Here is a 27,947-nt window from a genome sequence, read left to right on the forward strand (position 1 = left end):
GGGACGGTGCCTACAGCGTAGGGGACAGCACCCAACGGGCGCAGTGACAGTGCCGAGGGTGACAGGGGACGGTGGCGTCGTGGGTTGGGGACAGCACCGTGGGGAGCTTGGGACGGTTCCCACGACGGGTGGGGCACATCGGCACCCCTGGGTGCCCAGCCCGGCCCCGGGGGGCACCCACCCGTTCCCGCACCCCCCTGGGCAGGATGCGGGCCCTACCCCTGCGCCCCCCGGGGGTGAGGAGTTGTGGGGGGTGTGGGGCAGGGATCCGCCGTGGGGCTGGCGGCGTGCACTGGCGCGGGGTGTGGGGCTGACTGGGGAGGTGTCACTGGGATGGAGGGGTCACTGGGGTCCCCCTCGCTGCACCCCAACCCGCCCGTCCAACCCCACCGCCTCCCGGCAGCCCCTGCGCCCCCCAACCCCCCCGGACTACACATCCCATAATGCCCGGGCTTAAAGGGCCGCCGCCGTGTGTCCGTGTCCCCCCTTTCCCACCCAAGGATCCCGGGGAGCTCGGCCTGTGTCGTCCCCCCCCACCCCCGGTGGTGCTCAGAAGATTTGGGCTGCAAGGGCACAGCGTGCCCAGGGGTAGGGGTCCACAACGGGTAGGGGTTCTCAGCATATAGGGGGCCCTAGGGGATGGGGGTACCCAGGGCATGGGGGACCCCCGCAGGTGGGGATCCCCTTGGGATCGTGATGCCCAAAGCAGACCCCATCCTGCATCCCAGGGCTGGGGACTGCTGATTGGCGTCTCATACTCGTGGCCCCTTGGTGCCCATGTCCCCCGTGGGGGACTCGTGCCCCCACCCCCGATTCCTCAGCCCCTAGTCCTTGTACTGCCCCTGGTCCCCATAGCCCTGTGGCTCTCCACGGCCCCCCTCCATCCCCATGGTCCTCGTGTCCCTTTGGGTTCCCGCACCCCAGGGTCCCCCATCCCCACGGCAGGCGGGGCAGGGGCAGCGGAAGGGTGGCGGCCCCCCCGGCCTCGGCCCCCCCGGCCTCGGCCCCCGCCTGTACCGTACACTTTATCCTCGGCAAACACGGCGCGTCTGCGGCTGCCCCTCGCCCCCCCCATCACTGTCTGCCCGCGATAAGGCAGTGGCCGAGCTCAGCCCAAAGCCGTGACCCTGGATCCCCTTGCCTGTGGCCGCCCAGCACCATCCGTCCCAATGGGGAAACTGAGGCTGGGCTGGGGTTCACGTGGGGAGCACGGACCCATCAGCACCCCCTGACCGCTGCTATGGGCCTGTGAGTTGCCCACAGTGTGACCCATAGGTCTCTGGGCCCCCATGTGCAGTGTGGGGGGCACCCCATGCCCTGCAGCAGACTCCAGCTGGGGCAGGATGGGATATGGAGGGGCTGCGTTGCTCTCGGGGTCTGCCTGAACGAGCTCCTTAGAATTCATCCCGCTGCTCTGCAGCACGGAGCCGCTATTTATAGCCCCAGCCTGGCAGCGGGGCCCCCCCGGCCCCCCCCGGGAAGGGGGTGACTCTGGGTGCAGCTCCTGCATCCCCATTATTGGAGACCTCCATCAGGCAGCACCCAATGGGGGGACGGGTGTCTCCACGGGGGTTCATCTCCATTCCAGGCGCCCCCCCCAATCCCACTGGGAATCAAACCCTTCCCACCCCGCCCCACCCCGGGAAGGATCCGTGTCCCCCCCGCCTAAGCAGGGTGCGGCACCGGCACTGGGGGGTCCCAGCTGTACCGGTTACCCCGTGGGAAGGGGAAGCCCCCCCCGCCGGCCCCCGCTTGCCCCCTGCTTGCCCCCGGCGCTGGGAAGGGCCCCGGCCCCTTCCGGCCCCCCCTTGGCCGTGGGGCTGGAGGCAGCTGGGCCGGGGCTCCCTGCCAAGGCCGGGGCGCAGCGCCGAGCCCTCGACGTCTTCCACCCCCCCGGCCACCCCCGAACTGGGGGGGGCTGGGACCTCTTTAGTGCGTTCCCCCCCCTCCACACCCCCCAAGTCCAGAGCCAGGTTTGGGGGTGCTGCTCCATGGGGGGTGTGTGTGTGCAATCTATGGGGGCTTCGCACACAGCCCCGGTCGCCCCGGCAGCTGCAGGGAGCGGGACCCCCCCCCGGCACAGGAAATCCCTACTCATGAATAGGGGCCGGGCCCCCCCCCGCCGCTGCCGGGGCCCCTCGCTGCCGCCTAATCCCAGCCCTGGCGCGGGGGGATTTGCAGCGCCCCGGCCCCATGAATGATTAACGGGGGAATTAAGGGGCTGCGGAGCCCCCCCCCGAGTGGGGCCGGGGGGGCTGGGGAGGAGAAAAGGGGGGGCCCAGGTTCCCCATCCCATTGCGGCACCTTCGGGCATCCTGCACCCCGGAGGGCTTCACCCCTTCCCGAGCTGTACCCGCGGGGCTGGGGGGTACTGGGGATGCTGTGAGGGGTACTGGGGATGCTGTGGGGTGCTGGGGATGCTGGGGGGGGGTGCTGGGGGGTCCTGTGGGTGCTAGGGGGTGCTTGGGGGGATGCTGGGGAGCTGCCCCCCCAGCCCTGCTCCCCATCTTCCCGTTGCCATGGTGATGGAAGCAGCCCGGGGGATATTTTTAGCTGTTGGTACCGCAAGGGGGGGGGGGGGGAAGAAGCCCAGCCCCACGCTGCCTGTGTGTGTGCATGCACACGTGTGTGTGCAACACGCCTCTGCACACGTGTATCTGCCCATGCACAGGTGTCTGCACACACACGCGAGGGCACACGTGCCTGTATGCACACGCTTGTGCATCTACACACATGCAGATGCATGCAGAGACCCACCTACATGCATACATGGTCCTGGGTGCACACCCATGTTTGCACACCCGCGTGTGCCCAGCTCCATGAGCTCACATGTGTGCCTGCACGCACGCCTGCACTCGCACATGTGGGGGCACATATGCACGTGTATGCACACACAGACATGCTGGCACATGTATGCACACAATCATCTGCATGCAAAGTGCTCATACATGTGTGCCTGTTTACGCACCTGCACCCACACGTGTGCCTGCACATATTCATGTATGCATGCACACACGTACATGTGTGCGCACCCCCACCCCTTACCATGTTTGCACACCCATATTTGCACACTCCCATGCTCGCCCACACGTGTGTCCGTACGCAGACCTGCGCTCCCATACGAGCACACACGTGGCAGCTATGCACACAGACGCGTGCACGGCCACCCTCATGTGCATGCACATGCACATCCTCTGTGTGCACACGCATTTGCACACCTGTACCCCTTAACGCTCGGAGCCCTGTGTTGGCACCCCAATGCCTTTGCACGTCCCTTGCTTGCACACCCGTGCATTTGCACGCCCATTTGCACACTCACCCCTTCGCCCGACCTTCTTGCACATCCTTTGCAACCCCTCTCCATCCTCCGAACTACATCCCCCAGCATCCCCCGCGCCCCGCCGCGCTCCGCCGCACAATCAGCGCCCGGTTTGCTGGCGGGTGCCAATATGGCGGTGCCCAGGCGCTGAGGAACGCATCCGTCGGCCGCTGCGTTGCCGGGTGCAGGTGAGGGCCGGGCGGGACAGGTGCGGGGGGGATGAGCCCTGGGGCTGGCACCGCAACCCCGCCGCGCTTCGCGGATTGACCCAGCTCCATCCGCGGCCTCCCCGGACCCCTCCGGGGCTGCCGTGTCCCACGCACGGCCGGGCCCTGCCGCCCTCCCGGCTCCTCGGCCTTTCCCTCCCCGGAGCCCCCCAGCCCCGAGGCCGGCCGGGCTTGTGCTGACCCGGTCCCTTCGCAGGGCGCGGCCATGAAGGTGGTGAACCTGAAGCAGGCCATCCTGCAGGCCTGGAAGGAACGCTGGAGCGACTACCAATGGGCCATCAACATGAAGCGATTCTTCCCCCGTGGAGCCACCTGGGACATCCTCAACCTGGCAGGTCCGGGGCCGCGGGGGGAGCGGGAGCCGCGGCGCTTTCTGCTTTGGGGCTGCTTGCTCCGGCGCTGCACGGAGGTGGATCCATGGTTAAGTCAGCCTAAAGCTCAGCCAGTGGTGGGGAGCTGGCCTGGCAGGGCTGGGGTGAGCGCTGCCTGCAGCCGCACATATGGAGAGCTTTGGGATCATGACACTGTGCTCTAACACTGCCCAGCACCCAGCTTCCCGCTGGCTGCCTCAGTTTCCCCCCATGGTGAGGGGATAACGACCCCATGGGTAACGAAGGATGGGAAGCCAGGTGCTGCTCCAATGGACGCTTCCCATCCCTGCTTATTGGGGTTTCTTTTCTTGTTCTACTCAAGGACTTTTGACACAAAGCCTGCCAAACGCTGCTACCTGCTGGGCTCCAGGGTTTAAACATTGCCAGGCTTTTATGCTAATTATAGAAACTTGTTGCTAGGGTTTTTTTTTTCCTCTCCTGGGCAGCAAATGGTGTTTGCAAGCCCTGGGTAAATAAACAGAGCACTGCTGAGTATTGCTGCACCGGGGGATTTAAAGGGAAACAGCCCAGCGCAGGCAGCAGCATTCCTCACCCCACCAAGGGGGCACCTTTCCCTGGGGGTGGTTTTTCCTCACTCCATCCCACTGGTGTGTTTTCCTGATGGTGGGTTGTGTTAATCCACATCCCCTGAGCTGAGCCCCTCAGGCTGCTTTGTCCCCCTTCCACCCATGGTGTATGGTCAGAGCATGGACATACAGTATGGGGCTGGAGCGGCTGAGCTGGAGCTGTGGGGTAGCCCTGGGGGGGGTGGATTTGCTCAGGGGCTGCCAAAACAGTCTTTAAAGGGAAGATGCTGACACTGACTCCATCCTGGGCTCAGCACAAGTGTTGTGGGTGCACAGGGATGCTATTCCCGATGGCTGGAGCATGTGTTGCTTCCCTCACTGCAGCCCTAGAGCCGTCTTTTCCCAAGCTCCTGCCTTTCGGATTTAAACTACAAAGGAGGAGAAGCTGGCACAAGCTGCCCGGATCACAGCGGTGCCCGGCAAATCTATGCTGACACGTCTGCAGCGGGTAACAGCATGTGGCTGGCTCGTGTTGACACTCCCTGATTACATGGGGAGGGGAAGGCTGCCATTAGCCTTCTGTCCTCGAGCTGAGATGCTGTTGGCCACGGTCTCAGCCTTTGAGCGAGACCCAGGGAGTCTCCTGCTCCCAGTCGGGATTTGGGATCTGGTGACGGCTGCTCCTCCTCCTCTGCTTTGGGGCGGCCACTTCCCAGCCAGCTGCTGCCCCCTCTTGTGTCTGGGTGCTTTGACCTACTTACACAGCCCCTGCTGCAGCCCGGGGCCTGCTTCTGGGAGGTGGTTCCTGCACTCTGCCATAGTTCAAATGGTCAATTAAAGGCTTGACTGAGCAGATAGGACGGGCAGAGCCCCTCCGGCATCCAGGCTGGCAGCAGGGAGGGCTAGACATGCAGGGCTGGGCCCAGCGGAGAGGGAAGGGACCGTGTGCCCAGGGCTCAGCCTTAGGAGCAGAAAGTCACTCAGAGGAGGATGCTGAAGGATGCGAGAGCCTCCTGGGCAGGAGGTGGGAGGGAGGGGAACATGTTTGGAGAGCAGCAGGCGCTGTTTCAGGGCCAGGGTGCCCAGGAAGAGCTGAGTTAGCAGGAGGCTGCTTGCACTGCCTGAATTATTTACCAGCCTTTGCCACCGGGGACGGGAAAGTTGTGGGATTTGGTTAGTTTCAGGGAAGAGCAGCACAGTCGCTGTGGTTTGCACAATTTGTCTTGGCCACCTTCCTGCGGGATGAGGGCAGAGCATGTGTGTGTGCATCCCCACACGGGGTCTGTGCCCTGAGCTGGGACCTTTCCTTTCCTTGCAGAGGCTCTTCTGGAGCAGGCCATGATCGGGCCATCACCGAACCCACTCATCCTGTCCTACCTGAAATACGCCATCAGCTCCCAGGTAATGGCATTCCCCGTGCACTGCAGGTGTCACCTTGCAGCCCATATTAGCAGGGGGTGGGCAAAGAAGCCAGGGTGTGGAGTTAGTGATGAGGGGATACCCCTCCCCAAATCTCTCATCTTGGGCTTGGGCAGGCGACTGAAGGCTCAGCAAGTACCCAAGGCTGGGCTGTTCCTGTCAATAGCCTCTGCCCATGGCCTGGCTGCAGGCGGGGTGGGAATCCTCCCCCTCTGAGACCCCCTGCGTTTTGTATCGCCCCAAGTTTGTGTGAAACAAGCCAGCATCACCTCAAACTGTCAGCTTGGATTTGTGCTGGGTCAGTGTGTGCGGTGACAGCAGCGGGGCCGTGCCCTGACCTCGCTGTTCCTCAGCAACGAGCAGCGCTGGCAAACCTCAGCCACCAGCACGCGGCTGCACCAGCTTTGCTTTGTGTTTTGTTCGTAGATGGTGTCTTATTCCACGGTCCTGACGGCCATCAGCAAGGTAGGGCTCTGACTGAGGGTTTTCTCTTTCCCTGTGACCCGTGTATCCATTTCCCTCCCCGCAACTCTCCCCAAATGTAGGTCAAGTGGAAAATGACATCCTCTGCTGAGTCAGCAGTGGCCAGCCAATGCAGATTAGTGCCTGTGTCCCGCTGAGGACAGGCTGCTGCCATGCTGTCAGCTCCCCCTTTGGATTTGGGGGTGGCTGTGGGTGTGAAATCCTCATCCCTCCATCATGTGGGGCCTTGGCAGGCTCCTGCCCCACAGTGTCCTGCGTGTGAGCAGCCCAGCTGCTGGAGACCACATCCCTCTGCAGCCAGCAGCATTGGGAGCTGGTGATGGGGAGGCAGCACTGCTCAAAGGGAGCGCAGCCATGCAGTGCTGCACCCATGGGTGCTCAGTGTCTCCATGCCACTCTGATGGGGACAGGAACTCTGCAGCTGCCTCTGCTTCATGAGGAACAACAGCCCCTTGTGAGCTGTGTCAGGCCCCCCACCTCTCTCTGAGCATCAGCCTTGTCAGGGCACCCTCTGATCTGAAGAAAGAGGCATTTAAAGGAGAATAATTTCTCTCCTTCCACTTCTTTGCAGTTACTGGGGGACGGGAAGAGGAAGGTGCTGGTAGCCCTGCAATGCTTGTGTAGCTCTGGGGTGCTGCAGCCTGAGCTTGGAGCTGTGCTGCGAGCATGCCACAAAGCCCCAGTAAGGGTGGGGGCCCTGCAATGGGGCTCAGCACCCCAGGGGAGGGTAGAACCAGCAGAGGGCCTGGACCAGCACAGTGCTGGATCCTCGTTGGGCAGAGAGCTGACCTTGAGAGCCGAGGCTTCCTCCTTCAGAGCAGCGTGTGCCCAGTGCAGGCCTGCGGGCTGGCTCCGGCCCGGCGGGGGGGCCCCATCTGCTCTGTGCCGAGGTGTGGAGCTGCTTCTGCTGCCCCCAGCCCTGTGGCCAGCCGGGCTCCTGGCACACGCTGCTGGCACTCACCACAGCCCCGCACAGGGGCTGGCACTGAGCCCTCGCCGCGGCGAGCTCGGAGCCCCGTTGCCTCCCGCAACCCCGGGAGGGCACGACCCAGCCGACAGCCAGCCCTGACCTAGTTCTCATTCAAGTGGCTTCTGGGCTGCTGCCAGGGCGAGCGTCCTGCGGCCGGCCCAGCCCGTGCAGGAAGGGGTTGAGTTTGTTTTCCGAGCTGCCGGAGCCTGGCAGCCCCCATCCGAAGTGTTTCCTTGTTTCCCTGCTCCAGTTTGATGACTTCTCCCGGGACTTGTGTGTCCAGTCGCTCTTGGAGATCATGGATATGTTCTGTGACCGGCTCAGGTATGGTGTGGCACTTCCAGTGTGACAGTACCGGGAGCTGGTGGGGTCTGGCTGAGCCTGGGGTACCTTCCTTGGCGGAGAGAGGCAGGTTCCTCCCCCAGCTCCGCATCCATTCACCCTGGGCATGGATGGGGAGAGCAGAGGGAGTCCAAAACCCCACCAGCTTTACGGGAAGCTGCAGGAAACCCACCTATTCCAGTATAAGCATCTCTGCCATGATATTCCTGTCCCGCTCAGGTGGATAGGGGTGGGTGTCCACCCTCAGGGGTGGGATAGGGGCATCTGTTCCCTCAGAGCATTTCCTTTCTCTTGTATGGCCTTCCCAAGGCCCTGGCTACGTGTCCCCTGCTCTGCCTGCGCTGCCCCAGGCGCTCCAGCCAGCTGCCTTGTTTTGCTTCATGCTCTTCCGCTGGTGTTGCAGGGCCCAGGGGAGCCCAGACAATTCAGGCCACAAAAACTCTTTTAGGAAGCTCAGAAATCTTCCTGTTAACCCCTGAGAGCCTTTTCTGGAAGGCTGGAGCAGAGCGCGTGCAGTGGGGGCAGCGGGGGAGGAGGAGGAGGAAGGTAGCAGCTCTTCAGTGACATGAAACGAAGCAGCAGCAATGAATATGCATCAGTCACAGATGTTGACAAGAAGCTGTTGCTGGCCAACTGCAGAGCTGGCCGCTTAATCCAGGCCCTGCCTAATGTGATCCTCTGCTTGATTTGATGAAAACTTCTGGCCCCGATGGCTTGTGCATCAGGAGGGGAAAGCGTTCACCTCTCGCAGCACATTGATCAATGCTGAGCTTCTCTTAGCAAGATAATTTAATGAGAGGCTTGGAAAGTTTCCCTGGAGTAGAGTGGCCAGGGAGGAGGATGCGACTGGGGAGATGTTATTTCCCCTGGCAGAGCTTGGATCCAGGTTGGGATCTGCAGCAGAGGAGCGGTGGCTGGGCTGGAGCATGGGATGTGGGCATGGATTCCCCAGCCTGCCCTGTCTCTGTGCCTCAGTTTCCCCAGGGCAGCAGCATAGAATCATAGAATGGTTTGGGTTGGAAAGGACCTTAAGATCATTCAGTTCCAACTCCCCTGCCATGGGCAGGGATGCCTCATGCTAGACCATGTCACCCAAGGCTCTGTCCAGCCTGGCCTTGAACACTGCCAGGGATGGAGCATTTACCACTTTGTATGGGCACTGTTCCAGGGCCTCAGCACCCTCACAGGGAAGAGCTTCTGCCTTATCTCCAACCTGAACTTCCCCTGTTCCAGTTTGAACCCATCACCCTTGTTCTTTCGCTCCAGTCCTTTCCTAGCATCCTTGTAGCCCCCCGCAGACACTGGAAGCTGTTCTGAGGTCTCCATGCAGCTTCCATTCTCCAGGCTGAACAGCCCCAATGCTCTCAGCCTGGCTCCGTACAGGAGCTCCTCCAGCCCCTGCTCATCCTCGTGGTCTCCTCCGCACTTGCCCCAGCAGCATGGTGAGCACGGCGCTGTTTCTCTCCCCTGTCCAGCTGTCATGGCAAAGCCGAGGAGTGCATCAGCCTGTGCCGGGCGCTGCTGAGTGCCCTCAACTGGCTCCTGCGCTGCGCTGCCTTCTACGCTGAGAAGGTAAAGGAGACGCTGGAGCAAGCGGCTGCTGAGGCCCAGCTCAAGATGTGTCTGGAGCGGCTGGAGAAGATGCTTGGGAGCACCAAGAACCGAGCCCTGATCCACATCGCCAAGCTGGAGGAGACATGTATGTCTGGGGATTGCCACCTCTCCCTTCCCCCTGCCCGGCTCCTGCCGCATTATCCCTGCAGCTCCAAGCCCATCTATCTTCCAGCTCTATTGCTTTCTCCTCCCTGGCTCTGTGCCACCTTCTGCCCCCTCCCCTCTGTGCTGCCCTTGGAAGAGCAGCAGAATTAATGGGAAGGCTGCGTGAGCTGTTCCTGGATGCATGGTGAGCCCTGTGCTCTGCCAGTGTGCCTGTGTCTGGCCAAGAGGCTGTGCCAAGCCAACCTGAAGCAGGAGCTGGTGGGTTGCACACAGACCCTCAGCTTGGGTTTGCAGAGGTGCACTGACTTCTGCTCACTGTGGGGAGCCCCAGCCTTGGCAGGGCCTCTGTGCTGCTGTGGGCCTTGGAGCCAGCCTGCCCTGCTTCTCAGTGTGTCCCTGTCGCCACTGTTGAATGCCTGCCCTCCCAATGCAGCCTCCTGGAGCACTGTGGAGCAGTCCCTTGTCAAGCTGGGGGAGAATCTCAACAACCTCAGCAACTCCCCGCTGCGAAGCCAGGCTGATGACTGCGTCTCCCTCATCAAGAGGTAGCTTTGTGCCGCCGTCTCCATGGGCTTGGAGGGTAAAACGGGTCTGAGCCCTGCTGTGGGTGTTGAGAGCCTCCTGCCTCCCTCCATGCTGGCTCCCTGCTTCCCTGTCCCTTCCTGGCTTAGACCCCTGCACCAACAGTGGGCTGGGGCTGGTGAGATGCCATGGATAGAAGTGGGGACAGGGCTAGTGGGGACCTGCTGTGAGGGAGTCTTCTGTCTCGGGGAGCTCAGGGGCTTGGCTGGGAAAGGAGGATGGGACAGGAAGAGCAAGGATCTGTCCCTGCAAGGCTCCAGTGATGTGTGCTGTCCTCTCCTTCCCAGCATCCCCACCATGCTCTCAGTGCACTCTGAGCAGCTGAACAAGACTGGCTTCCCCACCGTACATGCTGTGGTGCTGCTGGAGGGGACCATGAACCTCACTGGAGAGACCCAGCCGCTGGTGGAGCAGCTGATGATGGTGAAGAGGATGCAGGTACAGAAGTGGCATCTTATTCTGCTCAGGGGAAGCCGTGGCTGTGGGACCAGAGCCTTGCTGCAGCTTCCGTGCTGATCCTGGTCCAAGGGTGTGGGCGCAGCTGCAGGGAGCAGCGTGAGCCCATCAACACCTTCACAGGGGGTTCAGGGCTTGGCTGTGGTTGAGGGAGGTGCTTTATTGCCTTTCCAGCACTGGTGGGGGTTTCTCTGTGTGTCCTGCAGCGCATTCCCTCCCCACTCTTCGTGCTGGAGATCTGGAAGGCCTGTTTTGTGGGCCTCATCGAGTCGCCGGAGGGCACAGAGGAGCTGAAGTGGACAGCCTTCACCTTCCTGAAGGTATGGCCTGAGCCTGGTCCTCCTGCTGCCTTCTCCCAACATGCTCAGCCCTTGCTGAGCAGCGAACCCTGGCAGAGCAATTAGTTCTGCTCTCGCACAGCATGAGCCTGTAGCAGCCTTCCTGTAACCTGCTGAGCATCAGCTTTGCTGTCCTGGGCCTCTTTTCAGCCCAGTCTCACTTTGTTTTGCAGAGTGGCTTTCCTGAGATGTTGGGGGGGATGGAACTGGGGCCTTTGAAAGATGCCCCAGCAGCCTTGGGGCCTGTGTTCCCATAGCTCAGTGGTGGGCAGCCCCAGAGCACTCTGCTTCACCTCCTTTTCTTTGTACCAGATAGAAGGGGTCAGTGTGTCATTTCCCATGGTCTGGGCTGTGATGTGCTTCCTGCTGGGAGGTTCTAACTGCAGAGTGGGGTCTGCCTCACTCAGTCACATCCTGCCCCGTGTCTTTCAGATACCGCAGGTCCTGGTTAAACTCAAGAAGTATCCCCAAGGGGAGAAGGTGAGTCTGGAGGGACATTGGTTTGAGCTATTTGTCCTGTTGTGTGCACAAGTGACTTGTGTTTGTCATGGTGGTGCTAGGGCCTGGCCAGAGGTGCGTGGGGTAGGAGATGGTTTACGTCCCAAAACCTTCTTCTAGCGGACAAGGTGGTGTGGGAGGTGAAGGTGGGCTTGTGTCAGCAGTGCTCTGAGCTGACAGAGCTTTGTGCCCAGCAGGACTTCACTGAGGATGTGAACTGTGCCTTCAAGTTCCTGCTGAAGCTGACCCCTCTGCTCGACAAAGCAGATCAGCGATGCAAGTGAGTGATCCCTGCGTGCAGGTCTGACCTGCAGCACTGCGAGCCTGTGGCCAGGCAATGCCACAACCACCCCATCCTTTCTGTGAGGAGCCGCAGTTCAGGGTGCTGGGCAGCTCCTGGTGAGACTTTTTGAGTTTCTGATCCAGTTCCTTCTTCCTGAGGACCTCACACTGCCAACTGAGCAAGGCAGTGAGTGTCTGATAGCTCATCCGCATGTTGGTGATGCTGTGTCATAGCTGGAGCTGCTTTTGGCCCTGCAGCATCCTCACAGGGGTGGGAGTGGGGCCAGGAGGGCAACCCAGAAGGCCCCGTGCCCTGCAGCACTGCCCAGGGCAGCTGCAATGCTGTTCCTCAGGCTGATGCTCTCCTCTTCTCTTTCAGCTGTGACTGCACAAGCCTGCTGCTGCAGGAGTGTGGCAAGCAGGGGCTGCTTTCCGAGGCCAACATGAACAAACTGATTGACAAACGGTACAGCCCCCTCCAAACTCGGGGTGACCAAGTGGGGTTAGAGCACCTCATCTTGCTGCCCTTCTTAGGGGTGAGCATGGAGGACCAGCTGTGATGCCACTGGCTGGCCTGTGGCCTGGAGGGATGAGGCTTTGCTTTCAGTGACAGATCGAGTACAGACAGTCTGTCCTCTCTCAGTGGCAGCTGGTAGTGGCCTGGGGTGGTGGCCTTTCCTAGGGGAAGCTGGTGGGGTGTGGTGGGGAGGCGTGAAGCAGGGTGATGGGCTCCTGCTCACTCACTGTGCGGATCCCACAGGACAGTGGACAGAAAACAGGCTCCGTGCTTGAAATCAGCGGAGAACGCCAACATCCAGCCAAACCCGAGGCTCATCCTGAGAGCTGAGCCCACTGTCACCAACATCCTGAAGGTGAGTCCCCTCCTGAGCAGGCTGGGGTCAGCCCCACAGCCTGTTTGCAGCAGCATTGGCCTCACCAGGCAGCCGGGGTGGTTGGGAGATGCCTCATCCCCCTCCTGTTCTGGACTGGAGGAATGGGGAAATCACTCCCAGCCTTGCCGCACTACCATGGAGACCGGGAGCTCCCTTCCTCCTTCCCAGGAAGCCGTCAGGGGCACGTTGTCAGTGCCAGCAGTCTGAGCACAGCCAGATGTGCCCATCCTGCTCTCAGCTCTTCTCTGCATGCATCTCCCCTGGTCCCTGGTGACTCCCCATATCCTTTTGCCACTCTGGTTGACTTGCTGCTGCAAGCAAGAAGATGTTTTGGTGGTGGTTGTGTTGCAGCTCTCCCCTATGCTGTGCCCTGTGGTGCTTGGGCCACCCACCCCTCACCGAGGCCTCATGGAACAGCTCTGGAGCTGATCCACTGCCCCCGTGGCCATTTACCACTGGTCTGTACCACACGTTCCTTGTGACTTCCCTTTCCTTTGTTTCTTCGTTGTAGACCATGGATGCGGATCACTCCAAGTCCCCTGAGGGCTTGCTGGGGGTTTTGGGCCACATGCTCTCTGGGAAGAGCCTGGACTTGCTGCTGGCAGCAGCAGCAGCAACGGGGAAGCTGAAATCCTTTGCTCGGAAGTTCATCAAGTGAGTGTCCACCTGGATGCCACTGTCCCTGGTGACCAGCGGGGCTGGGGTGAGCGGGCAGCCTCCCGGGCTCTCCCCCAGTGTCCGTATCCAGCACAACCCTGGGGAGGGCTGGGATTCTGGGGAGTGTGCACCCTGCACAGCAGCATCCCATCTCCTTTGGTTCTGCCTTAACAGAGCAGAGAATCCAAGTCAGGTTGGTTTAAGGGTATGAAGAGACTGGCACAGCCTCAGATGCAGGGCGCTCGCTGTGTCAGTCCCCAGATGCTTGTGTCCTGGTTGGAGCACAAACAGCAGCACGCGTGGGGTGTGTGATGTGCTTCTGAGCAGGGAGGCCTGAGGCAGCTCCAGGTTCTTTGGGGGTTTCTGGCATGGAGAGGGCCATGCTCAGAGCTCCCCACGCAGAGGATGCTTTCGGGTGTGGGTGTGGGGGAACAGCAGCGTTGCTGGACCTGTTCTGCTGCAGGGGAGCAGAGGGAGGAGAAAGCTCATCCCTGCTGCGCCAGAGGGTGTCTGCAGAGCCAGGCCCTGCTTCGGTCCCTGCCTGCCTCACTCCTTCATGCAGGCCATGGGGCTGGGCTGGGTTGGGCTGCAGGAAGGGGTCTGCAGGCAGAGACAACCCCTGTGTGTCTCAGGGGTGGGAAGAGCCCTGGTGCACCCGGTGGTAACACTTCACTGCGGCTCTCCTTGCCCCCTCTAGGCTGAATGAATTCACAAAGCACATCAGCAGCGAGGACAGCTGTAAGTATGTACATGGTCTGGCCGGGAGGGGTGGTTTGAGCTGCTCTCCCCCCACTGCTACGTGCTGTGATGCTATAGGGCCCGACTGGATTAAGCTGGGACTGGCTGTGATGCCTGAGCAAGCTGAGCTTTGCCAGGCCTGGCTCGGGGGCATGTGGTGGGGACCGGGGCTCCCAGGGACACGCTGCCCTCCCATGTGGCATGTGTGTGTCCATCCGGAATGTGGGGTGTTCCCTGCTTGCTCCATCTCCCCAGCCCACCCCATGGGGCCCCTTGGGACCAGCCTGGCCCCGGCTCTCTCCCTGGAAGGGGTGATGTGTCAGCACAGAGCCCGAGATAAGGACTCAGACTACATTTGCATGTGGTGAAACTTGTGTTTCAGAGTGCTCTGACCTTCCACAGGGTGGGGAGAGCCCAGGGATGGGCTGGGGCTGCTGCACAGAGGCCAGAGCTGCTGTGGGGGTACAGGTGGGGTAGAGGGAGGCACTTGGTACATCTCCTGGAGCCTCATTTGCACACAAGCACTTGGGGTTAGAAAAGCTGCCTGGAGGAAGCTGGGAGGGTCAGAGGGCTCCTCCCTGCCTCCCTCCTTGTGCCAGGGCTGGAAATCGTAGAACCCCAGCCTGGTTTGGGTTTGAAGGGACCTTAAAGCTCCTCCAGCTCCAACCCCTGCCACGGGCAGGGACCCCTTCCACTGGAGCAGCTTGCTCCAAGCCCCTGTGTCCAACCTGGCCTTGAACACTGCCAGGGATGGGGCAGCCACAGCTTCTCTGGGCACCCTGTGCCAGCGCCTCAGCACCCTCACAGGGAAGAGCTTCTGCCTAAGAGCTCATCTCAGTCTCCCCTCGGGCAGGTTAAAGCCATTCCCCTTGGCCTGTCCCTACAGGCCCTTGTCCCAAGCCCCTCTCCAGGTTTCCTGCAGCCCCTTTAGGCACTGGAGCTGCTCTGAGGTCTCCCCTTCAGGAGCCTTCTCTTCTCCAGGCTGCCCCAGCCCAGCTCTCTCAGCCTGGCTCCAGAGCAGAGCTGCTCCAGCCCCAAGCTCTTTGTTTTTTCTCCCTCAGCCAAACCAGCCTCAGTTCGGGCCCTGCTCTTTGACATCTCTTTCCTCATGCTGTGCCATGTGGCCCAGACCTATGGCTCCGAGGTAGGTGTCCTCCGAGGGGATGGGGCTCTGACCTGGGGAGCGCAGCAAGGATGGAGCAGGGGTGGCTGTGGCATTCCCGAGGGCTTTGGTTGTGCTCCCTTTATTGTCGCATGTTACAATGGGAATGCTGCCTCCACAGCCTCTCATCTCACTGGGCTTTTCCCAGCACTGCCCCTCTGGTTTGGCACTGGTTGGCCAGGAGGGGCCCTTGGATCTGGGGGGGTTGAACCATGAGAGGAGGAACTTGCAGCCCCGCAGGAAACAGCCCTTTGGTTGCATGAGACCTTTCCAGCTTTCGACATCTGCTTGTGTTGGGAATCGAAACGATACCGAAACCCTGGGAATGCTGGGAGGGGGAGTCCTGGCTGGAAACAGCTCGGAGCGGACGTGCCTGGGGCTGGCTGATGAGGTCTCATCCCCCAGCCCGGCCCAGAGCGACTTTTCCTGAGCAGCTGCTGCTGGACAGATGTGCAAACCTCTTTAGCTTTGACAGCAGCAGTGTCCCGAGGGTGCTGCGAGCGGCAGGGAGGAAGCAGCACGTGGGGTTCCCAGCTCCTGTGCCCCACGGGAGCCCTCCCAGCTGGGCTGTGTGAGCTGGCCCCAGGCTGGGGACCCTGAGCACTGCTCCGGAGGGGACAAGTGGCCCTCTCTGGGCAGGCCACGGTGCTGCCACACTCACAGCCCCTCCAGACTGAGCATCTCCCCAGGGGAAGCTGTTGGAGCTCCATGGGCTGTGGTCCCTTGGGGTATCCTGGGGTAGAGGGGAGCAAAGCGCAGCCCCCAGGCTGGAAACCAGTGCCTGAGTGGGGGCTGACCGGTGCCTGCCTCTCCCTGCAGGCCACAGGGCGGCGCTGTCCCCCCAGCCATGAGCACCCCAGCGTGGGGGACAGACCCCAGGGTGCGGGTCCCCAGCAGCATCCCTGCAGGATTCAGGCTGTGTGGTAGACCCTGTGCTGCTTCATTTCCAGGTGATCCTATCGGAGTCGAGCCCTCCGGGCGAGGTGCCCTTCTTTGAGACCTGGATGCTGACCTGCATGCCCGAGGAGGGGAAGATCCTCAACCCCGACCACCCCTGCTTCCGTCCAGACTCCACCAAAGTGGAGTCCCTGGTCGCCCTCCTCAACAACTCCTCTGAGATGAAGCTGGTGTAAGAGCCCAGCCTGTGTGCCCACCCTGCAGAGCACGAGGGGAGCACCCACCCCACCTTCCCTGACCCCATGGCTGCTCTTGGACAAGTGCCTGAACCCCACTCCCTCCACCTCTCTCTTCCCTGACAGGCAGATGAAGTGGCACGAGGCATGTCTGAGCATCTCAGCTGCCATCCTGGAGATCCTCAATGCCTGGGAAAATGGCGTCCTCACCTTTGAGTCCATCCAGGTGAGCCTGGTGGGAGGGTAGCTTGGAGCACAACAAGGGCACAGGCGCTGTGCTGTGTCCTGAGGACAGGGCAGGGGTCCCCTGTCCTCTGGCCATGAATGCTTCTGCAGCGCCTGTGGAGCTTGGTGGCTCCTTCATGAGTTGGGTGGGGAACTGATGTAGCTCTAGCCCCTTGATCCTGCCCCAAATCACCCTGTTGGAAGCAGTGGGGCTGGTGGGGCAGGTTCACTTCATGGAGGAGAGAAGGACTTGGACCTTCTTGGACCAATTCAAGGAGGAATGGCTTTAACCTGCCAGAGGGGAGACTGAGCTGAGCTCTTAGGCAGAAGCTCTTCCCTGTGAGGGTGCTGAGGCGCTGGCCCAGGGTGCCCAGAGAAGCTGTGGCTGCCCCATCCCTGGCAGTGTTCAAGGCCAGGTTGGACACAGGGGCTTGGAGCAAGCTGCTCCAGTGGAAGGGGTCCCTGCAGGGATTGGAACTGAGAGAGCTGTAAGCATCCCTTCAAACCCAATCCAGGCTGGGATTCTATGACCTTGCAGTCTGGTCCCACAGCCCTGGCAGGTGATGCTGAGGTGAAGCCTGTGCATGCGCACACCAGCGCTCACCCACCTCTGCTCTCATGTCCTCTCCTAGAAAATCACAGACAACATCAAGGGGAAGGTGTGCAGCATGGCCGTGTGCGCCGTGGCCTGGCTGGTGGCCCACGTCCGCATGCTGGGCTTGGACGAGCGGGAGAAGTCCCTGCAGATGATCCGGCAGTTGGCCACCCCCCTGTGCAGCGAGAACACGCTGCAGTTCTACAACGAGCGGTGAGCTCCAGCCCTTGTGCTGTGCCACCTGCCAGGGCCTGTGTGACCCCATCTCCCTGTCTGTGTCCTGCAGCGTGGTGATCATGAGCTCCATCCTGGAGCACATGTGTGCCGATGTCCTGCAGCAGACGGCCACGCAGATCAAATTCCCCTCCACGGGCATGGACACCATTCCCTACTGGAACCTGCTTCCCCCGAAGAAGCCCATCAAGGAGGTGCTAACAAGCGTCTTCACCAAGGTGCTGGAGAAGGGCTGGGTCGACAGCCGCTCCATCCACATCTTTGACACCCTGCTGCACATGGGGGGTGTCTACTGGTTCTGCAACAACCTGGTCAAGGTATGGGGTGAAGGAGGGAGGTGGCTGGGTGGCAAGCCCAGGACTGCTGGGTCTAGCCCATGCTCTTAGTGCCCAGGAGTCCTGGTTGTGCCTGGGCTGGTTGCTGTGCCAGTCCTGAGTGCTGGAGGCGAGCCCGTGCCTCCCTCAGCCGTGCCCTCTGCCTCAGGAGCTGCTGAAGGAGACACGGAAGGAGCACACACTGCGGGCTGTGGAGCTGCTCTATGCCATCTTCTGCTTGGACATGCAGCAGCTGACGCTGACCCTGCTGGGTCACATCCTGCCCAACCTGCTCACAGACTCCTCCAAGTGGCACACGCTCATGGACCCCCCAGGAAAAGCCCTGGCCAAGTAAGTCCCCGAACCTGTGGACACTGTCTGCTTGGGGTGGGTTTGTGGAGGTGGGGACATGCTCTGTGCTGGGATGGGGGTCCTAGCCACCCAGTTCCTATCCTGGCGCAGTGCTGACCGGAGTGGACACGCTGGTGTCCTGGGCCCCATTCCCTGCTGCTTCTCACCGGGGAGGGACCTGCTGCCTCCCTTCCTGGCACACACTCTGGGCTCTGCCACCTTCCCTTGCTCGTGGTGGGCTGGCAGCACCTCGCAGTGTCCCTGCTCTGTCCCCAGGCTCTCTGTCTGGTGTGCCCTGAGCTCCTACTCCTCCCACAACAAGGGCCAGGCCTCTGCCAGGCAGAAAAAGAGGCACCGAGAGGATATCGAGGTGAGTCCGGCAGAGAACAAGGTTCGCTTGGAGTCTGTGCAGAGCCCAGAGCGGGTCAGCAGCCCTGGGGAGGGGGGACACAGGATCCCCCCTCGGAGCGGGGCTGGTGGGGCTGAACCCCCTCTGACCCCCAGGATTACATCAGCCTCTTCCCGCTGGATGACACGCAGCCCTCCAAGCTCATGCGCCTGCTGAGCTCCAACGAGGAGGACGCCAACATCCTCTCCAGCCCCAGTAAGTGCAGGTGGGGTGGGAGCTCCTGGGGAGGGGACTGACCTGCTCCGGGCATCGTTTCTGGCAGCTCTGCTCTGGAGCCAGGCTGAGAGAGCTGGGCTGGGGCAGCCTGGAGAAGAGAAGGCTCCTGAAGGGGAGACCTGAGAGCAGCTCCAGTGCCTAAAGGGGCTGCAGGAAACCTGGAGAGGGGCTTGGGACAAGGGCCTGTAGGGACAGGCCAAGGGGAATGGCTTGAACCTGCCCGAGGGGAGACTGAGATGAGCTCTTAGGCAGAAGCTCTTCCCTGTGAGGGTGCTGAGGCGCTGGCCCAGGGTGCCCAGAGAAGCTGTGGCTGCCCCATCCCTGGCAGTGTTCAAGGCCAGGTTGGACACAGGGGCTTGGAGCAAGCTGCTCCAGTGGAAGGTGTCCCTGCCTGTGGCAGGGAGGTGGGACTGCATGAGCTTAAGGTTCCTTCAATCCAAACCATGCTATGGTTCCATTAAATGTGTATTGGCACAAGCCACTTCTCTTCCCAAGCTGGCCAGATGCAGTGCACTCGAGTGTTTTGCTGAGTTACTTACCCTGGAGCTTTTGCGCTTTGAAGGGGTCAAGCTCTTAATTTCTCCCATCAGAACAGGGTATGGATGAGGTTACACCTCCCCTCGTGATGCTGCCACCACCCTAGTGCAGTGCATGAGGTGCTCAGGGAGGTTTTATTAGAGCCCTGTCACCCCCTGCCAGCCCACGTGGGACCGAGGAGCTGATGGGCTGCAGCAGGAGGGGTGGGAGGTGACATTCCTGTTGTTTGTGGCTAAATCCTGACATTCCTGTGTCATTAACAAGGAGCTGATGAATCCCCACAGTCCTGTCTGTGTGTCCCTGCTGCTCCCCTCTGCAGCACGGGGCTGTCACCACTCCCACAGGCATTGTCTGGACTCCTGGGCACTGAGTCAGGAGGGTCTTGGTCATTGTTTCTCATTATCGGAACCTCCTCCTGGTTTAGGAGTTCTGAACACATCCATCAACCCGTGGTTTTGTTGGTTTCGTGGCTGTTGCAATACAGGCTTTCCCCCTTTATTTCACTCTCTTTTATTTCACATTTGGGGCATTTCCACCTCTTCCCAGGACATTCAGGACTTTTTTGGGGCTGTTTGCTGCAGTGATGTGGAAAAGCTGCTTCCTGCAGCCATGTAACTCATGTGATTGCATGAGAAAAGTGTGGGAGGGCTTGCTGCTTTTTTTGGTGAGCATCCTCAGGGCAGCGCAAGGTGGGGCCTGAGGAGTTTTGGCACTAGCTGTGTTCTGTGGGGTCTCCATAAAAGCCTTCCCAGGTGGTTCCCATCCTATTGCACCGGAGACAGCACAGTTCCCGTCCCGCAGAAGCAGGCTGCAGTGTTTCATGGTTGATGTTGGATAAATCCCCTTGCTCTGTCCTGAGATTTGCTGCTCCTTTTGGACATGCCTCAGCTCTGGTAGCTCAATTGGACCCTGTGAGTGAGATTTGAGTGCAGCTGTGCAGCTGTTGAACATCTGTGCTGCTCTCCCCATCGTGACACCGCGTTGCACTGCTTGTGCCCGTGCACAGTGTCAGGGGCCAGTCAGTGCTGCAGGTAAACCCGGGCAGGGAGCAGCAGGCAGGCACCTCACAGCCTCAGTCACGCTTAAACCTTTGCAGATGTCATTAAACTTGGTTGTACTTGGAGTAAATCTGGGCTGTGCAAGAGCCAAGCGTCACATCCCAGGAGCAGCAGCTTTGGAGCCCTTCCGGGGGCTCTGCTCCATCACTCCTGGGCCATGCATCTGCCTGTGCCATGGCAAGAGAGGGACGGTGACCAAAGCAAGGCCTCTGCCTGCTGCACATCTCTGGTGTTCTCTAGTGGCTCGTTTTGGGGGGGCCCAAGGGCCACGATCCAAACCTCTTCCACCCCATGGGGTAGCTCTTCAGCCCTTCCTGAAGCCCAAGGGCTGGGCAAGCTCCAATGGCCAGACCAGGCCAGAGTGGGCACACTGGCATGGCTGAGGGGGCCAAGAGCCTGTTGCAGCCTCCCTCAGCCTGATGCATGTTCTGCTCCCCAACAGATCGCTCGATGAGCAGCTCGCTGTCCGCCTCCCAGCTTCACACCATCAGCATGAGGGACCCGCTGAACAGGGTGCTAGGTAATGGGGCTGGGTACCACCGGGGTAACCTGGTGGCTACGCACTGGTGGGGACCTGTCCTCTATGTGAAAGGCTTGGCTCTTCCTGACCTGGCTTTTGGTATTTCCCTGTCTCCACAGCAAACCTCTTTCTGCTCATCTCTTCCATCCTGGGGGCCAAGACAGCCGGCACCCACACCCAGTTTGTCCAGTGGTTCATGGAGGAGTGTGTGGACTGCCTGGAGCAGGGCAGCCGTGGCAGCATCCTCCAGTTCATGCCCTTCACCATGGTGAGTCCCATGGCTGTGATGTCCTTCTGCCTGGTCACAGGGTGCTCTGGGGTGCCGGTCCCATGGGACAGGGTTGTCCTGCTGCTCTCGTGTCTCCAGCACTCTCATGAGTCGCTGTTTCTCCTCTCTCCTCACAGGTTTCGGAGCTGGTGAAAGTGTCCACCATGTCCAGTCCCAAAATTGTCCTGGCCATCACAGATCTCAGCCTGCCCCTGGGCCGCCGTGTCGCTGCCAAGGCCATTGCTGCGCTCTGAGTGGGCACCTTCCTTCTGCCGTGCAGGAGAGAGCAGCCCATGGAACTCGTGTGATGCTGGGATGGAACTGGGATGTGTGGGACAGCTGCTGGCCCTGCACCTCAGACTGGCCCTGCTTCCCTCTGCGTTCGGCCTCCCTGAGGCACCCCCTTGCTGCTTGAGATGGACTTGAACAGACAGAGGCACCCCCCTGCTTGTTTTCTATCATAAATACAGGCCTTTTGTAGAATAAGGCTTTGCTTTGTTTCTCTTTGCTTTTCCTTTTGCTTTGCTTTGCTTTTCCTGTACATGGTGAGCTCAGCGGCGGTGCCAGCCCCTGCTCCCACAGCTGAGGAGCCAGGACAGAGAGCTGGTGCTGAGCATCACCTACACATGATGAGCTCCACAACGGTGCCACAATCATGGCAATCCACCTGCGCTTTGCCAACTGAAGCTCCATCTGCGGGATGGTGGCACCATTGAGGAGCAAACCGTGTGCAGAAGAGTACACAGACGGAATTTTAGGTGAGAAAGCAAGGAGGGAGAGCAGTGCTGGTGGCACCGTTGCGGAGCTCTGTGTGTGCAGAAGATGCCCAGCAGCAGCTTTCTGTCCCGGTGCCGTCAGCGTTGCGCTTGGTCCTCACTTTGCCACCTGAAGTTCAATTGCGGGCAACCTCTCTGGCGCCCTCTCCCGGCCATCCCGCAGCACAGCGCGCGGAGTGCGAACATCCAGCCCCTGCTTGCGCCGCTGAAGAACCAGGGCAGAAACTGCTGCTGAGCCCCTTCTGCACACGGTTTGCTCCGCAACGGTGCCACCCGCGTTGCTCCCGCTCCTCGCTTTCCCACCTAAAAGTCCAATTACCTGCAGCCTCTCCGGCTGCGGGGCCAGGGGCTGGATGTTCGCACAATGTGAGCCATGCCGAGAGATGCCCGTTCGAGGGCACTAGAGAGACAGTCCGTAGATGAAGTTAGAGGTGGGAAAGCGAGGAGCGAGAGCGATGCCGGTGGCACCGTTGCGGAGCTCACTGCGTGTAGAAGATGCCCCCAGCAGCAGCTTTGTGTCGTGGCTCTTCGGCTGTGCGAGCAGGGGCCGGACGTTCGCACTCTGCGCCGTGCTGCAGGATGCCCGAGAGAGGGTACCAGTGAGTCAGTCCGCAGATGGAGTTTTAGGTGGTAAAGCGCGGTAGTGTTACTGTTACGGACCTCACCTCCTCATAGTTTCCTTTCCAGACTCCTGCAGTATTGGTACAAATCAGCGTTTTCATTGTGATGGGCCAAGCAGGTGCTTCTTTTTATTCACTGAGAAGGTGTTGTGTGTGTGCCTCTGCAGGAACCGGTCTGTAGGTGCTGTTCCTCTTCCCCAGCTGAGCACTGGCGCTTCCTCTGGCCTTTCTTTTCTGATGTAATTGTTTGGGGCAGGATGTGGTCATATTATGGCCACCAGGAAGATGTGCAGGGAAGGAATAGGTGGTTGATATTCCTATAAAGAACACTAGAGGGAAAGAAACAGCAGGGAAGCAGGAAAGGAAGAAAGCTAAATCTGTAAAATTACTTCAGTTGTTGCTATTGTGATGGCTGTGGAACTGAGTTTACTTTATACCCACGTAGGACAGTCCATCTGCCAGTAACTCCTCCCTCCTGTTGTTCCAGGACTATGGAAAGCACTCGAACACCTCCCTCTCACACCAGCTCCCAGACCAAGTGAAAAGTCACTCTATTTTTGAGAGCATTCCCTGTAATTAGGTTTGCTTTTCCCCCCTCCTCCCTTGGGCTTCTGCCCACACACCCCAAGAGAACACCGAGTCTGGGATGACAGCAGAGGTGCAGCAAAAAGGGAAGAAACAAAAGGAAGAGAAAACAGCCCCAGGATGTGAATGGATCTCAAAGGCTCTTGTGAGTTTTCTGCAGTAAAAGGTGTCAATGAGAGTGGTTCAACTGGCCTTGGCACCCTCCTCCAGTGCCACTATTAACTTGTGCACCCAACAGGGGTAAAATACGTCTTAATTTGTGCTTCCTTTGTACGTACAACCACAAGATCCACAAATTGCAGCATCCTACCTCATGTATTAGTAGTAGAAAGGCAAAATAAGATGGGCTCCTGGAACTAGATTCCATATGCTGTTATGTATAGAAATTAATCAGTAAAAGAATGAACATTCTGAGCTATGTAAGGCACCAGACAAGCAATATTCTTTAGAAGCAAATATGCTTTAGCACTGCTCGGTTCAATGGGGGTGGTTCAAAGGGAGCTGTCTGAACAGAGGGAAGTGGCAGTGACTTTCGTTTGCTTTGTATTCAGTTCTCCCTGTGCTTGGGTAGGTGATGCTGCATCAGGCTCTTCCACAGCTGGTGTTTTCAGGTGGAGATTAATGAGGACTCAGAGTTAGGGCTGATAACTGAGCTCAAGCTTTACCACAATAACAGGAATGCCTGCAAGTATAGGAAGAGATTGTGTGGGAGCAGCCCACCATGGGGAGAAGCTCACCATGAGCTGGTCCAGAACCCCTCCATGTGCTGGGCTGCACCCCCAGAGCATGAGCAGCAGCTCAGGGAGGGGATCCTGCCCCTCTGCTGTGCTCTGGGGAGACCCCCCCTGCAGTCCTGATCCAGCTCTGGAGCAGCAGCACAAGAGGGACGTGGAGCTGTTGGATGAGGCCAGAGGAGGCCATGGAGATGCTGCGAGGGCTGGAGCAGCTCTGCTCTGGAGGTGCTCCAGTAAATGTGTATCTGGCTTCCTACCTTCTTGTAGTTAGGTTTTCAGTCGTCTTGCACACAGGTATGGGTGTCTTTTCCAGAGCAGAAGAAAGGCTTTGTTGAGGTTGCCTTATCTGATCCTATGTCCACTTTCCAAGGATAAACCTGAGGCACACACAAGGATGCTTTTGCCATTGTCCTGGACCACATGGAGTCATTCAAGGTGATGTCAGCTACAGGAAGCAGGTTGCCTGCTTGTTTAGGAGGAGCTTGGAATCCACACTGCCCATGGCATAAAGACACCGTGTATTAAAGTCAGCGGGAATCAGATCTGGTGTGTCTGTTGGGAATCAAGAGAGAGGTGAAGCTGGGTTTGCTTCATGTTTGTTAACCTTTGGCAGGCTCTTCTTTGGTCACATAATGCTGGTGTTTGACATTGAGATGTTATATACAGGTCCTAAATTTCTTCCTATTTTGTCTGAAATTTGGTTGATTTTGTATTGAATTTGGTTAATTCAACCACGTACAGATAAGGAATTCTGTAATTCCAAGGAAGTCTGTGAAGTTGGAAGCAGAAAGGTTTTGTTGTTCTGTGAAAATTCTGCAGTTTAAGCTCACCATGACAGTTAATCCTGGAGTTTTCCATTAAAAAGCAGACAAATCCATTTCCTGGATGAGCTTGATTCAGATCACATTGAAGAATCCTCAGATCCTTTTCCCACCCACCAGATGAGGGCTGTATTTATTAGTGTGCCATTGCCAGGCCAGGAGGAAATCCCTGATCGCGCACTCTCTTGTTCTCTAGAATCAGCAGCAGTTGATTAAAAGGCTTTTAAAAGCTCCTGGATTCATCCTGCAAACTTCCTCTTACAGCACAGAGTGGTGCTGGGTTTCCTTTGCCAGGTTTGGCCCCGGCAGATGTATGTGACAGTGATGGCCTCACTGTGTGTCTTAGTCGCTCTGTTTCCAAGCTCTTCTTGGCCTCTGCTCCGAGTCTGGGGTGCCCACTGCCCCCTGAGCCCCTGGGAGATTGGACCTCTCTTTTTGTCCCATTGTGGAGGTTTCCACATCATCCCAGACGCTTTGACTGGAAGCCAGGCTGCCAGATGGGAACCCGGGTGGGTGCCTCTGCTGCAAGGGGTTGGGACCCATCTCTTTGCCCTCTGCCACAGGTTGACATCTCCTCTGCTAGCACAGCCTGAACCCATCTCTATGGGCGCTTTCTCTTTGCATCCGGTTTCCCCTGTTCTTACTGAACTGATGCCCCCTCTTCCTTGTCCCGGCCCAGCACAGAGAGCAGCCAAGGCAGGATGTGGCCCATAGATGGCAGTAGCCATCCACCGTCATTGTCCCTGCGCAGCGCATCTGCCCCCGGCCCTGCTCTGGTGTGAAGAGCCCTGCTTAACCCTTGGATGCCAGCAGCAGCTGCAGCCCCAGTTCTCTTGTCACCTTTTGGCAGTGGAAGTGGTGGCTACAGATGTCACCACCAGCCTAAGTTCTTCTTGATTCATTTCATCCCTTATTGTGCGATAATCCCCTGCCTGCAATACGTGCAAGCAGCAACAGGAGGCTCTCTGCCTCCTGCACCAGAAGGGCCTTGAGGATGATCAGCTCAAGTCAAGCTCCTCCGCTTTTGGAGTTTTCACTAAAACCCACTAGATTTGCCCCAGAGCTCTGCAATGCATGAAAACAGCACTCAGGGTTGAGATAACTGAGATACAGGCTTCATTGTGCCTCTATATAAACATGCAGTGGGATGCAAAGGTCTCTGTGCGCCGGCGTTGGCAGGAGGGACGTGTGGGGTGTTTTCCCAAAGGACCCATGTTTTAGCTGCTCCCTGAAGGACTGAGATGGTGGTTTTGGCTGTGACCGGCTCCACGCTGATGCTCTGCGTTGTGGAAGATCTGATTCCCACTGTGGGCAGTAAACCCTGTGGAAAATTCCAGCTTTCCAGCCGGAAGATGAGCACGGTCGAGGTTCAGAGGACACTGGAGGGACTGGTTTGTGACAAGTGGCTGAATCAGAGGAGGGGCTGATCCACGTTCTTGGAAGATGCCCAGTGAGGGAGAAGGAGCTTTTAGGGCACAATGAGAGGTAAAGAACTGGAACTAAAGGGGTGAAATAGAGGAGAAATAGAGGATGCTGCTCTGGATCAGGTGTGGAGGCTGCACTGAAGAGTGGCAACTACATCAGCTCAGGGTTTGGTCTTACCCTTTGTGTCAGCCTCAGCCTGCTGGAGTCAGGAAGCTCTGCCTGAAATGGCTGAGGAGGGCTGCAGCTTTGGTAGCCTAAGAGCATTGACTTGCATTTGTCCCTCCACAGGATCCTGTTCCCCACCTTGGCCATGTCATGGCCTCAGCCAGGAGTTTGGGGGTGCACCGTATGGCAGCGAGGGCTGTGTGAGATCTCCTCCATCAGTACCCATCACATCAGGCGTTCTCTCTAGTGCAATGCTTTTTGTTTTCCTACTTTTCATGTCCTGGGAATGACTTCCTCCCATGATCCCACCTCTCTTCCCATTGGAAAGCCTGGTGGAAAACGCCTGCTCTGAAGCGCTCATTGGAGAAAAGGCCTGGATAAAAAGGGTGGGATCTTATTCTGAAAGTGATCACTGGGACGCACACCTTTCTTACTGACTAAGGGTCCCCTTGGATGTAGTAAAGCCATGGCACCGCTGCAAACCAAGATGTTACAGGCTTTTACTTGTTTTACACCATTAAACCGAGGTCCACAACCCACGTTACTGTTGGTTTTGATTGACCCTGCTTCTGGCACGTGCAGATTTACCTCGGGTGGAGGGAGCGGGAGGGTGGCACTGGACTCGTTATCCCTTTCCTGGGATGATGGCTTTGCGAGCCTGCATTCACTCCATGTGATGTGGTGGCAATGAGAGCCCGGGTCCCCGCTGCTGCACCAGGCAGGTTCTGCACCTCCATGGCTGGGGCAGCGCTGCGAGCATCCGGTTCGTGTTCAAGTCGTGAGCTCTTCCCTTATTCCACCACTTCCTCCCACACAGGAGCGATGGTGCCAGAACGCCAGAGGCACGGCAGCGGCAGACAGACGGCTCCCCTGAGCGGGCAGAGCCAGCCATGGAACACGGGAGAGCCAGGGCTGGCACACGGACACCCACAGCGTGCACCCAGCAGGCAGAGCTGCTCCCGGGCCCGGACCAATGGAGGCTATCAGGCTAAGGAGATGAGCTAACCGAGCATCCTCAGGCGAAGGGAAAGGATGTGGCATGGGGGAAGCTCTGCCTGTCCCATCTTGTTCCTGCCGTGATGGGCTGCAGTGGGAGCGCTTGGGCTCCAGCGTGGCAGGATTCAGCCGGAGTCCTGGAATGCCTGCAGGACTGAACATAAGCGTGGAGACAGGCGGCGTGGGGAGGTGGGTGCTGTTGTGAGCTCAGCCTGATGCTGGCTTCGCAGCCTCAAGCACATCACTTCCCCCTGGGCTTCACTTGTGCGGCTGCTGGGATCGGGCTCTCTGTGACAGGTTTGTAGCTCCAAGCTAATCCCTGCAATACCTGGGGTCTTTCTACACGCACATTAAGCCAGGAAACCTCGACGGACAAGAAATGCCTCCATCAGGAGAGCTCTGAGCAGAGCCACCCAGCGCAGGCCACATCAGTTCTTGGCCAGCAGCCCTGCAGCTCCCACAAGCGAAGCAGTGTTTGGCTTGGTCACTTGATTTCTGCCTGGGAGTTCTCCCTGTGGAGCCGGCTTGTGCAGGAAGCTTTGCTGGTGATTCAGCAGGGGATGCTGTTCCCTCTGAGTCACTCGGAGGGGGGAGATGACGCTGGTGGAGATGCTCTCGGCCACACCAGGTTCAAACCTGATGGCTCAGGTCATTGAGCTGTGAAAGCTTAGGATGCTACTTATCCAAAACTGATAAGGGGAATGGCTGCATGGCTCCTGTGCTCCATCCCAAAGGTGGGCTCATTTCAGTGGAAGGAGGAATCAGTGTGAATAAAGGGCCTCAGGACTACTTTTTCTTAGCCATCCACTGTAAAAGACCCCTGTTTTGATAAACTCCCTGCAGTTCATCACATGTAAAAAGAAGATGGGGCTGGATGCTGAGAAAGCCATTCCTGGAGTGTTGGTGCTTGGACCACGCTAGAGGGACAATTAGGTAGGAGTCTGCCTGTGATCTTTGGAAGCGGGAGCCCCTGTGCTGCCTT

At 59.0% G+C, this 27,947-nt stretch overlaps 1 protein-coding gene across 4 annotated transcripts; it reads left to right on the forward strand.

The window, feature by feature from the left end:
- Window positions 1-3,431: 3,431 nt before the first annotated feature.
- On the forward strand, window positions 3,432-26,498 carry MED24 (mediator complex subunit 24). Of its 4 annotated transcripts, XR_013958406.1 has the most exons (27): window positions 3,432-3,507; window positions 3,743-3,881; window positions 5,763-5,845; window positions 6,290-6,328; window positions 7,567-7,640; window positions 9,134-9,357; window positions 9,811-9,922; window positions 10,247-10,397; window positions 10,622-10,735; window positions 11,186-11,233; window positions 11,446-11,531; window positions 11,913-11,999; window positions 12,294-12,405; window positions 12,938-13,080; window positions 13,781-13,821; window positions 14,883-14,965; window positions 15,934-16,112; window positions 16,243-16,342; window positions 16,974-17,149; window positions 17,223-17,487; window positions 17,654-17,835; window positions 18,112-18,205; window positions 18,340-18,439; window positions 20,498-20,575; window positions 20,695-20,843; window positions 20,981-22,969; window positions 26,298-26,498. XR_013958406.1 is itself a non-coding variant. In XM_080633655.1 (26 exons), the coding sequence occupies exons 2-26, from the start codon at window positions 3,752-3,754 to the stop codon at window positions 21,095-21,097; spliced, it is 2,967 nt and encodes a 988-aa protein (XP_080489781.1). In that variant the 5' UTR covers window positions 3,432-3,507; window positions 3,743-3,751; the 3' UTR covers window positions 21,098-24,242. The 4 variants fall into 4 exon arrangements, 2 of the variants coding, with proteins under 2 accessions (XP_080489781.1, XP_080489782.1); XM_080633655.1 differs by lacking the exon at window positions 26,298-26,498 and having other exon boundaries at window positions 20,981-24,242; XM_080633656.1 differs by lacking the exon at window positions 26,298-26,498 and having other exon boundaries at window positions 11,449-11,531; window positions 20,981-24,242.
- Window positions 26,499-27,947: the final 1,449 nt, after the last annotated feature.

The sequence above is a fragment of the Psittacula echo genome, assembly GCF_963264785.1.
Source record: "Psittacula echo genome assembly, chromosome: 23".
Taxonomy (NCBI): Eukaryota; Metazoa; Chordata; class Aves; order Psittaciformes; family Psittacidae; genus Psittacula; species Psittacula echo.

Coding starts and splice junctions, on each gene's coding strand:
- MED24 (XM_080633655.1), top strand. CDS start 3,752: ATGAAGGTGGTGAACCTGAAGCAGGCCATCCTGCAGGCCTGGAAGGAA. Junction 17,150..17,222: donor CTGCAGTTCTACAACGAGCG/GTGAGCTCCAGC, acceptor TGTGTCCTGCAG/CGTGGTGATCATGAGCTCCA. Junction 20,844..20,980: donor AGTTCATGCCCTTCACCATG/GTGAGTCCCATG, acceptor CTCTCCTCACAG/GTTTCGGAGCTGGTGAAAGT.